Source organism: Salvelinus alpinus, chromosome 8, assembly GCF_045679555.1.
Source record: "Salvelinus alpinus chromosome 8, SLU_Salpinus.1, whole genome shotgun sequence".
NCBI classification, from domain to species: Eukaryota; Metazoa; Chordata; class Actinopteri; order Salmoniformes; family Salmonidae; genus Salvelinus; species Salvelinus alpinus.
Window position 1 is genome coordinate 28,593,320 of NC_092093.1, and position 13,554 is coordinate 28,606,873.

General features: G+C 39.3%; 1 protein-coding gene across 1 annotated transcript; it reads right to left on the bottom strand.

Annotated features, from left to right (window-relative positions):
* Nucleotides 1–1,050: 1,050 nt before the first annotated feature.
* LOC139582874 (adhesion G-protein coupled receptor F2-like) lies at nt 1,051–13,126 on the bottom strand. The gene is made up of 19 exons (XM_071413287.1): nt 12,920–13,126; nt 11,722–11,768; nt 10,778–10,838; nt 9,069–9,081; nt 8,707–8,835; nt 8,441–8,593; nt 8,155–8,219; nt 7,921–7,979; nt 7,649–7,779; nt 7,060–7,296; nt 6,666–6,899; nt 6,417–6,557; nt 6,013–6,206; nt 5,547–5,726; nt 3,695–5,011; nt 3,541–3,582; nt 3,389–3,424; nt 2,932–2,997; nt 1,051–2,705 (listed from the first exon to the last, which is right to left on the bottom strand). The coding sequence occupies exons 2-18, from the start codon at nt 11,757–11,759 to the stop codon at nt 2,947–2,949; spliced, it is 3,081 nt and encodes a 1,026-aa protein (XP_071269388.1). The 5' UTR covers nt 11,760–11,768; nt 12,920–13,126; the 3' UTR covers nt 1,051–2,705; nt 2,932–2,946.
* Between the last annotated feature and the right edge of the window lie 428 nt (nt 13,127–13,554).

The window sequence follows — 13,554 nt, forward strand, 5'->3', positions numbered from 1 at the left end:
CCAGCGCAGTCTGGGCTGCCCGTCTGCCCAGCGCCGTCTGAGCTGCCCATCTGCCCAGCGCCGTCTGAGCTGCCCGTTTGCCCAGCGCCATCTGAGCTGCCCGCCTGCCCAGCGCCGTCTGAGCCGCAGTCTGTCCAGCGCCATCTGAGCCGCCCGTCTGTCCAGCGCCATCTGAGCCGCCCGTCTGTCCTGAGCCGTCAGAGCCGCCTGTCTGTCCTGAGCCGCTAGAGTCGTCCGTCAGTCAGGAGCCGCCAGAGTCGTCCGTCAGTCAGGAGCCTGTCACGTTCTGACCATAGTTCTTTTGTGTTTTCTTTGTTTTAGTGCTGGTCAGGATGTGAGCTGAGTGGGCAGTCTATGTTGTGTGTCTAGTTTTCCCGTTTCTGTGTTTGGCCTGATAGGGTTCTCAATCAGAGGCAGGTGTTAGTCATTGTCTCTGATTGGGAACCATATTTAGGTAGCCTGTTTTCTGTTGGGGTTTGTGGGTGGTTATTTTTCAGTCTTTGTGTGTCTGCACCAGAAAGAACTGTTTTGTTTCGTGTTATTCTCGTTTATCGTTATTTTGTTTGTTTGTTTAACGTATTCTATTAAAATGGATACTTTTCACGCTGCGCCTTGGTCCTCCTCTCTTCCTCCATACGACGAACGTTACAATTACTGAAGCGTTACAGATTGCGCAATATAAATGTAAAAGTAATTTCCAATTTGAGCCGACATATGCAACATTTTCTGTAACGATGCGCGCTGAGAGTCGGGAAGCAAGTACAGGGAAGGAATATTTAATAAATAGATGGAACATAATACAAATCAGGATCAGGAGCGGACCGGTCGTGGAAACCTGGCGAACCGGATGAGGCGTGAGAGCCTGACAACCTGCCGAGGCGTAGGAGCCCGACGAGCTGGCTGAGGCGTGAGAGTTCGACGAACCGGCTGAGGCGTGAGAGTCCGACGAGCGAGCCGGCTGAGGCGTGGGAGCCTGACGATCCCCGGTAACTCCGGTACTGATACCCGGACCTGACATACCTTCTAATGATGTGCGCTGAGAGTCGGGAAGCAAGTACAGGGAGTGAATATTTAATAAATATACGGAACATAATACAAAACAAGAAACACTAGCAGCACACAGACATGAAACTCATTGAGATTAAAAATGTACTTTGCAAGAGAGACCTGGTTAAAAAAGCATAATGCAAACATTTAAAAGATAAAACACAAAGCACAAACAACTTCAGGTTAGACATTGAACAGGCACATTGGTTTTGGGAGGAGGGGTTCAACTATGGCTTAAAATATTTGACAGCCCCTAAATAATTTTTCACCATAGATTTTACTATAGCGTTAAAATAAATAACAATTAGGCCAGGATTCAATCAAAGGTGCGTTGTCTACAAGTGCACAGCAATTGAAGTGCATTTTAAGCTAATTTCCCGCTTGAGACGATATCTGCAGTGTTTACAATGAATGCAATCTCCGCAAATGTTGGAGAAATAGCCTTTATAAGACACCTTGTCGCTAGGCATGTGCTTTTCTACAACAGTGTTTCCCAAACTCGGTCCAGTGGTTTCAAGTTTGTATCCATAATTTTTGACAAGCAAAAGAAACATACTTCTGCATTTCCCGCTGTATAAACTCATTGATTCTCATTGCAAATAGGCTCAGGATAACTCCTGATGAATTTGTTTAGCTTATATTCAGAGCTTAAATAGCCAAATTGATTAGGAATCAGGAATCAGAACTAATAAAGGCAATGCAGCTGCCTGTTTTTTCAAACGGTAGACCTACCACATGGATGGGCATTCATAAGATTCCATTGTGTGCTGACATGGTAGGCTTCACCCCAGTAAGCACGGACCGACGCCAACATCTTTTGGCTGTCTTTTTTGTCTGTTTTACAAACGGTAAGCCTACCACATAGATGGACCAAATCTGAACCAAATCTGAACCAAACCATTTTTTCTATTCTGGACCAGACTTGATTTGGCCCAAAAATAGTCGTCTATGTTTGGTTAAGATTTGGTCCAGCCTGGACCGGCCTTGATTTGGTCCAAACATAGACATCTATAAATTACTTATTTTCAACTTTCATTCAGAAACGAAAATGTACCTGATTTCAACTTCTGGAAAATACATATTGTATAAGTGTTTTGAATGTCATTTTTCTTCCTGGGACTTTTCTAGTTTTGCAGGGGCAACAATTTTTTTGTCTCGCCTAGGGCGGCAGAACAGCCAGGACCGGGCCTGGTCTACAGCACCCATCTGATTGAATCCCGGCCTTACTGTTTATTACAATAACTTTGATTTACACATTTCATCTACAGTCATAATGCAAGTACAGGACAACGCAATTAATAAATCATATTAACGAAATGTCATTGACCAAATTAGCAGTAATATTATGACATATATTCTGACGTCAAAGTATGCTACAGTCAGTACTGTTTGTAGAACATAGGAATACAAATGTTTCCAGGAAATCACAAAGATGTGTTTAGCAATTGATTAATGTGTATGAGTTTAGTAATTAATATGAAACTTATAATGTTATTGACATAATATAATTAAATCATGATAAGACCTGTCTAAACCCCAGCCATCCCTGTCTTTGAGGAACCAACCAGGTTGATGTTTCCCTCTGGGTGAGAGTAGTGGCAGATGGGTGGGTTGGTCCTGATCCAGTATATAGCTTGATCCAGTATATAGCTTGTTCTCTGAGGTAGAAAACATATGATGAGTACAGCGTTCTTCAATCCCCAATCCTGCAGACCCTTAAGGTGTGCAGGCTTTTATTACAGCCCAGTACTAACATGTCTGATTTAACTTATAAGGGCTTGAAGAGTAAAACATTGTGTAATAGTTCAGTGTTAATTGCATTTATTAAATGACATGTGTTTGTCAGCTGCAGACGTGTTTGTCCTTTATCAAGACTGTACAAACCTTGATGTTCATCACTTATTTGAAGGGGACTTTCATATTCTCACTTTTTTCTTTGGTAGTAGGTGCCTGGTAAGAGAGGTGATCTGAGCTTTCAGTAACACTTGCATTAAGTTGCTTTTCTGTGTAGTAACACTGTTCGTTCTATAATAACGCCATTGTATTACAATGTTGGTATATTGTACTTTAATTGGCTTTGCGTTCTAATTACAAAACAATGGAGCCGAGAGTTTTTTGTTATTACACACTCCATATTCAATTTGTGTATAACAAAAGACATTCAGTTCCATTACTATTACAGAACAATTGCCATAGTACTATGTAATTACAATGTCGTAACTAGCATAATTATAGCATTACTACACAGGTATAAGAGCAACTTAAAGAAAATGTAAACACATGTTCCTGCTCTATAAATGAATGGGAAGACAACAAAAGCAACTATAAGAGCAGAACTCACCCCGGCCAAGATTACTTTCAACACTTCATCTCGCACCTGGTATTATCATGACAAAAAGCAGTAGTGGTAGTACATAGTATACATAGTTCACTATTCTAACACACTATTAAACAATATTAAATCACATAAGATCCCTAATGATTGACAAATACCTTTTTCTCTGCAAAACATCCAGTCAGTAAAATGAAGAAGCCCTGAAAAAATTTGACACAATAAATAAATACAATGGTTAAAATTGATTTCAGCTCCTTTCACTCAATAGTTTGAGACAAGAATATTTGTCATGGAAAATGGATGAAAAAGTACCTGTAAGGAGTTTATGATGGTGAAAGCATAATGCATCACAACACCCATTATTTGGTTGGTCTCAATGAGCACAAAGAATCCGAAAACCCATGTTATCCCAAAGACTGGTGTTAAAAAGAGTACCACTTTCAGGATGCTTTTGGCTGTTTCTTTTTCGTCGGCTTTACTCCCATCAGGGACATTGGACTTTAGGAGCGTCATGATGACAACACACATGGAGAACAGATTCATCAAAACAATCGTCCCGATGGGCAGAAGAAATGCGTGAATGGACCCTTTCAGAAGTCCATCGTAAATGAGCCAGCAGGTTGTTGTGTTGTGGTAGGGGTTTCCTGTGTATTTGTAGTACACATAGGTAGCTGCCACGATCACTGTGGGACAGATGTAGCCGAGGACGGTGGACAAGAGCAGATACACCCTCTTCCTCAGCGGGTGGAAGACGAAGATGAGCTGGTGTAGTAGCATGACGCTGAGGCATAGCATCCAGCAGAACATAGCCAGAAAGAAGAAATGCTTGGTCACGGTCAGTACGAGGCACCAGGTCGCAGAGATGCTGGGGAAGGAGGAGGCCAGGAAACTGCAGTCGGCCAATAAAAGGCATAGAGAGATGTTGACCAGGGCTGTGTGGCGGAAGTGTGAGAGGTTGGACTTCACAACGGCCGACCACACCAATGCCTCGATGAAGAGGAAGACAATAAGGGAGCAGATGGACATGCCCAGGCCTATGTAGGTAATCTCATCCAGAAAGGGCAGGTTCACCGGGGTCTTGGACATGAGCACTGAGAAGGAGGTCAGGTGGGTGCATTCGCAGTAGCTTCTGTTGTTGACCATTTCCTTCCACTTGCAGCCTTCTTCAGACCATTCCTTCAACGTGGTGTTCCAGAACACACAGAGGATTTTAGAGTCTCGAGACATTGACTGGTTGATGGGAAAGTCCAATTTGATGTCTATTTTGGAGTCGTTACTGTTTTGCAGTGTGGCTGACACCACAATGCTAGGGAACTCACTGTCCGGGAATTTTGAATTGTTTAATTTGTCAGCCAGGTTTTTTACTCCCACAGTTTTTACTATTCCTGAGGACTGGGCCAATTTGACCTCCACGCCAAACACAGTTCGATTGCAAGATGAGTTGTTTTGAGCTCGGCAGAGTTTGAATTGTAGATTTGGGGTGTCATTTCCGTTACTGGTATTAATTTTGATGTTCTTCACTAGACCCTCGACAGACTTGAGGTATTTTGAAGACATTCCATATTCAATGGTTTTGTTGACTGCCTTCCAAGGGTTATTCAACATGTTGCTTGCTGCATCAAGAAAAACCTGTGAATTGTATTTTACAAATGAATGTTTCTGTTTGAGATATATTGTACACAGCAGTATAACTGTATAACCTATAACAATAAGTCAAGGACTGGGGTATGTGCAAGTCACCCAATATTTGGCAACAGTTTAAAGGTGCAATCTGCAGTTCAAACAATAACAAAGCGCAACTGTTTTGGTCAATATCTCAGGGATGGAGTTGGAGGAATGTAACCACTTTCAAATTCAAAGAGGGAGCTATGGATGCAAAGACTGAAATTATAGTTTTAACCATTCTCCAGATGTACAGTGTTTGTTTACAATTACATTGTTTACAAACATTGGAGTAAACAAGCTTATATTTTGGGTTATGATGGGGTAAGACAGTTGACGTTACATAAGCATTTATAAATTATATTTTTCTAGAATCAATGGCTATATATCATTACTTTAGCATATCATGACTTTATCATGACTTTAGTCAAATGGACGTATCAACTGCAGATTGCTCGTATAAAGAGTAATCTATCTAAAATAAAAAAACAGAATGGCTCACATCTAAAACGGACTCATCCAGGGTGATAGTTTCTGATGCTTCAGACATGACATCCAGAACACTGATGGATGCATTCAAATCAGCAACTGAGCTGTTCGTGTCAGCAACTGTGCTGTTCTTCAACCCAGAAAATATTTCACGAGCAACGTCCTGTGTGGCCCCAAGTCCCTCTCTAAAGTTCTGGAATGGTACAACACACATGGAATAGTAACTTTCTTTGCAGTACCAACACATTCTACAGGCCTAAAACATTTGAATGATAGTCACATTATTCCAGTGGCTGGATATGTAGTTGAAGAATATGATTCATCACCAACCCGTGAGTAATGTTCTCATATTACTGTAATGCAGGAATGCAAGCGCTTTCACTCAAAACATAGACATTCACCAAAACACTACCAATGTTCCATATTGACTTTAAAGTGTGAGAGTTATATGCGTGCAGGAGGTGGAAGGCCATACTCACTGCTGCTGAAATGAGAATTTGATTAAGTTCCTCATTGACACAGTTTTCCAGCACATCCATCCATGCAGGCCCCTTGCATGTCCTCTCGTTATACCCCACTCTCCTCGGCTCACATTGTCGGATGACAATAGTGTCACCTTTTGGGGTTTTTGGCCAAAGATAGTCTACTAAACAAGCCATCTCCTTTTCCTTAGCTGATAAAAACAAGCGTTGGTCAGTGAGGAGTATTAATAAGAACTAAACATCCACTTCATTTTTGTACATTTTGTATAAATGAACCATACAAGTTTATTACTGTCACTCAAATGTGTTTTTTAAGTGAATTGTTGAAGTGACGTTATGTCCAAGAAGGATGAAGAGGATTAAGCAAATTCATTCAAAGGACTCATACAACCTAAACATACCATAAATCACTGGTATAGTTATGCTTGCACTTTCAGTCTCGTTCTCCTGGTTTCTAAATTTGACTGTGAAAACATGCGGTAATTCTGATTGCGTGCAATTTATCTTTGGAGTTATGCTGTAGCTGGTCCCCGCTGGCGAGACTAGAAAAGAATGTTGACATTTTTCTCAAGTTACTACAACTTTATACATTTTGAGCACAAAGAGAAATAAGGTGATACATATTTCAAGACACAGTTCATAAAGAGTACCTGAGAATGGATTTGGGGGTTCCATTTGAGCTTGGTATGACCAAGTAACATTGTAAATCTCCGTGCTGTTCTCGATGGTTGCGTTGACCGTCACACTTTGAGTGCTTGTACCTTGGCATTCTACAGTCAGTGGGGTACTCGTCATGGTGATCTGATCTGGTAGCAGGGCTACCTTCAACTCTGCAGAGGCTGCGTGCACAATGGATCCTTTGGAAAATCCACACTTATAAATTCCTTTAGAAGCAATAAAAAAGCAATAAACAGGATCATATCAGTAGGTCTATTTCTGCATCGAACAAATCAGACGCACTGTTTACAATAACCACATAAACAGGAAATCTAATCCTACTCCCTCGATTTATATTGGCAAGCATCATAGGTCTCTCAGACACACCTGCCCAGTTCCCTGACAACTTTTTAATTTGGACTGTGGTACAGTTAGGTGATGCCTCTGGGAATGTGACGGTTATGCTGGTTCCAGTGTTCAGGCCAAATGTCTCACTTCCCTTTATCAAGTTCCAGTTCCAAGAGCCACCTGCTTCATCAAATGTTGTTTCTTTAAATGTGCAACTCAGCGTCGGTGTTGAGCGGTATGGCACTTTGTTCATTGGATACTTAATGCTTACAAATCCTGTGGAAAAGTAGAGACATACGATATCAATACAATAAATAATACAATGGATCTTTACACGTTTAACATAATCATTACCAACATAACATAATCAATTTCATACTATAATTCTTGCTACATTTCTTAATATCATACTGTCTTTGCACTTGGTCGTATGGTCCATAGGTTATCATATCATAACCAAAAGCTTTGCAACTCTGAAACTGCATCTGATTGGAGTGTGCAGAGACTCCATTTTCACTATAGTATTTTCTCCTGTGCCTTATCTGAGCCTAATGTGGCAGATCTCCTCATGGTCTTAAAATCACTATGTGAAAGGACTGTACTGTAATGGAAGAGGCAGGACATTTACCTGATGTTTCAACAGATATTTTGGCAGAGGAGCCTACAGTAGTTTCCAGGTCAGCTGTTATTTTAGTAAGTTTTGTAGTCAGAAATATGACACTGACATCCACTTCGAAATCAACAATGTGGCCATCACCCCTTATGTGTCAATATTGAGTTGCCAATGGGTGAAAGGGAGACAAAAACAAAAATTGATGTTGCATCTTTATGGAGAAAAACAAGCACTCTGCCAAATATTAAGGAATGAATATATCCCATAATAAATATTGAATGTATTACCTAGGTCCAGATACATTAAGGCCCTCAAACCCATTTAATTTTTGAAAACCCTCTGTGAGCTGAGAGAAAAAGGAATTGTGTTAATCAATATTAAATATAATGTATCACTTGTTCAGGTTATAAGAAATGTATATACATTTCTTTAAGTCATTATACATTTTATTAATTTAATCTAAACCAAATTATACTATTTCATCAGATTTTAATTCCCTAAATATAAAAATGAAAATGTACCTGTTGTTTGATAGTATTAGTTTCACTAAATACTTTCCCCACTGTGACTGTTCCATTAAAGCAAACTATGTAAACAAAAACAAAACATTAGAATTGTGACAATATAACACCGCAACAATATCAACAACAACATTAATAATAGCAGTGGATGACAATTATTAGTAGAAATAACAGCAACAATTATACAATGAATAATTAATAATGATCTATATGTGTTAATAGTATCATCTATCCTATTGATCATATCAAATAGTGATAGTAAAAATAACAGTATCAACAATAATACCTTTCACTTTGGGAATACAGAAGGCTGGCAAGTAAGAAATATTTGCATTACAATATGAGTCATTGCAACACTGGAACTCGTCACACACTGCGTTGCTCCAGATGTACTTTGTCGAACAGTTACATGTAGAATTGTCCCCGACAATTTCACATTCTACACAGAAACACACATTATCAATCAACAACAATCAGACTACGGATGAAAAAACACTGAAAGAGGAACATTTCTCTATGAAACCATATTTGGTAGAAATAGTGATACTGTACCTGCTGTTAGTTCAAGCAGTTCAATAGTCATACTTCCAGTATCTGTAGTTATTTCCTTGATCGATGATAGAGTACCAGAGATGTCAAATGTAACATTGCTCTCTACCATGAACTCAGCCATGTAGGTATCTAAAACAATCAGTGACAAAGGAACATTTTTTATTTTAGGCAAATGTGCAAGAGACCCTTTTCGGCAGCTAATTCTAATGATGAGGGAAGGTCTTCAAGAGTGCATCTGCTTGTGTGAGAGAGTTAGTAAATTCACTTGTCCTCATGTGGCCCTTTTCTAGTTCTCGTCATAGATGGTAACCTGCTTGGTTTGTTATGTATTCAGACATAAATCTACAGATCATATAACTCACCCACTGCTAAGGCCTGTGTAAATGAAGAGAGAGAGACATGTTAGATTTCATCATCAAAGGGTCAATAACTACATATGTCCACTAGAATTAATATGTGAGATAAGATACATTCATTAGGTTACCTCCATATCTGTTGTTTTTATCGGTGCTTACCTTTACTTAGTTTACTTGACTAACATCCATGGCTACTGTGTAAATTGTCCAACTGGCTCATTTCAAGTACTAAGGCAATGTACAGTTGAAGTCGGAAGTTTACATACACTTAGGTTGGAGTCATTAAAACTCGTTTTTCAACAACTCCACAAATTTCTTGTTAACAAACTATAGTTTTGGCAAGTCGGTTAGAACATCTACTTTGTGCATGACACAAGTAATTTTTCCAACAATTGTTTACAGACAGATTATTTCACTGTATCGCAATTCCAGTGGGTCAGAAGTTTACATACGCTAAGTTGACTGTGCCTTTATAAACACCTTGGAAAATTCCAGAAAATTATGTCATGGCTTTAGAAGCTTCTGACAGGCAAAATTACATCATTTGAGTCAATTGGATGTGTACCTGTGGATGTATTTCAAGGCCTAATTTCAAACTCAGTGCCTCTTTGCTTGACATCATGGGAAAATCAAAAGACATCTGCCTAGACCTCAGAAAAAAATGGTAGACCTCCACAAGTCTGGTTCATCCTTGGGAGCAATTTCCAAATGCCTGAAGGTACCATGTTCATCTGTACAAACAATAGTACGCAAGTATAAACACCATGGGACCACGCAGCCGTCATACCGCTCAGTACTTTGGTTTGAAAGTGCAAATCAATCCCAGAACAACAGCAAAGGACCTTGTAAAGATGCTGGAGGAAACAGGTACAAAAGTATCTATATTCACAGTAAAACGAGTCCTATATCGACATAACCTGAAAGGCCGCTCAGCAAGGAAGAAGCCACTGCTCCAAAACCGCCATAAAAAAGCCAGATTACGGTTTGCAACTGCACATGGGGACAAAGATCACACTTTTTGGAGAAATGTCCTCTGGTTTGATGAAACAAAAATAGAATTGTTTGGCCATAATGACCATCGTTATGTTTGGAGGAAAAGGGGGGAGGCTTGCAAGCTGAAGAACACCATCCCAACCGTGAAGCACGGGGGTGGCAGCTTGGTCACAAATGGGTCTTCCAAATCGACAATGACCCTAAGCATACTTCCAAAGTTGTGGCAAAATGGCTGAAGGACAACAAAGTCAAAGTATTGGAGTGGCCATCACAAAGCTCTGACCACAATCCTATAGAAAATTTGTGGGTAGAACTGAAAAAGCGTGTGCGAGCAAGGAGGCCTACAAAGCTGACTCAGTTACACCAGCTCTGTTAGAAGGAATGGGCCAAAATTCACCCAACTTATTGTGGGAAGCTTGTGGAAGGCTACCCGAAACGTTTGACCCAAGTTAAACAATTTAAAGGCAATGCTACCAAATACTAATTGAGTGTATGTAAACTTCTGATCCACTGGGAATGTGATGAAATAAATAAAAGCTGAAATAAATCATTCTCTCTACTATTATTCTGACATTTCACATTCTTAACATCAAGTGGTTATCCTAACTGACCTAAGACAGGGAATTTTTACTAGAATTAAATGTCAGGAATTGTGAAAAACTGAGTTTAAATAAATTTTGCTAAAGTGTATGTAAACTTCCGACTTCAACTGTACTGCTTACCTGGTGGTAGAGGAATACCACGCCACAGTAAAGTATTACCGCTCTGGCCCACATCGTTTGTCTGATGGAAGCAAAGAAGATTTACACTGCTTCAACAATTTGGACACATTAATGAATTAAAACATCAATTTCATGACAGACAATAGTGATACTGTAGTGATACCCCATTGGTTTTCTTATTATCGACCTTACTGTTGTATTTTTGTCTCATTTGAGTCCGTGCTACTTGTTGCTTTTATTATTCTATTCAGATTTTATTGTTCGTCTCTGGGTGGTTTATTTTATTTTATGTTTCACTCTGAGGTAGATACTACTGTAAAGAATATAGGTCATGATCATTATTAATTAGCCTTTTATCTCCTGAGCTCCTTTTCCTGAAGTATACAAAGTTCAAAATTAGCTAGTCAAACTTTATTTTGCATTACTTTGCATTCCCCCATAATACAGACACAGCAGGTGGTAAGCTTGTCCTGTTGACCTGCTTATGACGCAATGAATAACCCTTTTCAATCAATCTCTGCTCATTAAATAAAACATAGAACAATCCACTCACTATGTACACTGTATGTCCTCTCAATTATTCACATGGCCATATCAATAAAAAACCATTACTTAATTAAACTACACTGCTACAGCACATGTATTTGCTCGTGTTTATTAATTAAAGAAGACCATCAACATTTTACTTGAGGTTATTTTTGGTTTTTTAAACAGCTCTTCCTCCAGAAGAGGACTGGCCACCTCTCATAGCCTGGTTTCTTCCTAGGTTCTGGCCTTTCTAGGCAGTTTTTCCTAGCCACCGTGCTTCTACACCTGCGTTGCTTGCTGTTTGGGGTTTTAGGCTGGGTTTCTGTACAGCACTTTAATATATCAGCCGATCTATGAAGGGCTATATTTATAAATGTGATTTGATTTGATTAAATGACCGACATCAGTTCACTTACTTGAATTCCATTTTGTTCTTGTTTTCTGTGAGCTCCATGTGCAGTTTCTGTAGAGATAAATCAGATGATTCCTGAACTGTGCGATGTAGTAGGGAGTTGTACATAGTTTAACGCAGAAAACCTGGTAATTAACTACAAAGACCATAAATCATTGCACGCCTGCTTCAACTTGTTCATCAGTTGATTGGCGAGCCTAAAAATACATGATCTAAGTGATTCATAGCTGGTATTCAGAGTCATAAAAGAGATGATATAGAGATGAGATAATTACTTGGAATGAAATAATAAAGTCATCAAATAAAACAAATATTTTATTAAAGTAAAGTAATGTGATTAAATTATGGTTAATTAGTGATAAGCAGTAATGGGCAGTCACTACCATCATGGGACTTGTATTAATTGTTTTATTCAGTGTTACAGCATTTAACCCACATAATGCATAGTGCATTTAATGTCTAATCAAAACTGAAATCGAAAACCGTGTTCTTTTGGTAATAATCGAACCGAAACCGAACAGACCCCAAAAAGCAGTAATAGCTCAGCACACCTACACAGTCAGCTGGGTCACCATGTTGATACTAAATCCAGTAATTACAAAACATCATGGTCCGTTAAGAGGTTGTTTTTGTATCACAACACATAAAAACAAAATATGCCTAGTTACTCATTAATTTATGGACTCTCAATATGACATTAATTTGAGCATTAATAAGATGGTACACCAGGTTAGTGTGAATGGAACAGAAGACTACACAGAAGCAGCCTATATACACTTGATGGTTGAAGTCACCTGGACTCTCAATATGACATTCATTTGAGCATTAATGAGATGGTACACCAGGTCTGGGGTTACATTGCCCCAGACCTTTATATTTTCTGTCTATTGCAGTTCAATTGAAAGTACTTTTTAATCCAGAAGTAGGGTAATCTGGGCCTGGGAAATCTAGCCTAACTAATTATTAGACTACTTAAAATGTTACCAAATAAAAATGTGTCACAATATTCATGTATTAAGATGTTTCATTGACACAATAATTTTTTCATATTCTTTCAAAATGTATTTTCAAACCACAACTTGGCATATATTTGAATAAGAATATAGGGCAACCCCCAAGTATTAAGCAGAATGAACCATTTGTAAATGCAGGGCATAGAAATTATGAAAGATCATAGCTTTTCTGTAAGAGGAGATACTGACCTTGCCTCAAGAAATCTGCTCTTAAACCTGGGTTTGACCTGTGAAACGAGTGATCAAAAGGTGGGCAGCAGTTCGTAATCCATGTCTACCAGGAGACCATCGGGTTAGGCTGAATGCTCACAGTGAACAGGCTGCATCTGGCTAAAGAAAGTGGGAAAATGCTTGAAAGCAGCACGGCGGAGGTGGCATATGACAATGAGTAGCTACTTTGAAAAAGTGATCTTTGCTATTTGCATGGCTGGTATCTCCCTATGCCATCTGGACTGGTCAACATGGGCCTTCAGCTTTCCATCCGCATTTGCCTACCAAATACAGCCTGAGGAGGTTACAGCCTGTCAAGAGGAAATGTTGTCTGGACATGTCATTCCTATACATGTAATTCCTATACATTTAATTCTTATACATTCAATTGAGGAAAGACAGATGGAGCCGTTAGTGCCCCAATGTGTTTGATTATTTTGTTGCAAGTATATACCTTCTAGGCGTTACAGAACACAGTGCTTGATAAGGCATAACTGTAAGCCACAAACATTGAGAAACGGTGACCTCGTCAATACTGGTTCAAATGGACAAAACAACATCATGTTCTTAAAATTAAACTTCTTAGGGCTAGGCCCCTTTTTTTCTCACTTTCT

What these genes read in the sequence shown, in the direction of transcription:
- LOC139582874 (XM_071413287.1), bottom strand. Translation starts at nt 11,759, where the DNA reads ATGGAGCTCACAGAAAACAAGAACAAAATGGAATTCAA. An exon ending in AATATCTGTTGAAACATCAG is followed by an intron (nt 7,297 to 7,648) that starts GTAAATGTCCTG and finishes ACTTTTCCACAG; the next exon opens with GATTTGTAAGCATTAAGTAT. An exon ending in TGAAAGTAATCTTGGCCGGG is followed by an intron (nt 2,998 to 3,388) that starts GTGAGTTCTGCT and finishes CTCTCTTACCAG; the next exon opens with GCACCTACTACCAAAGAAAA.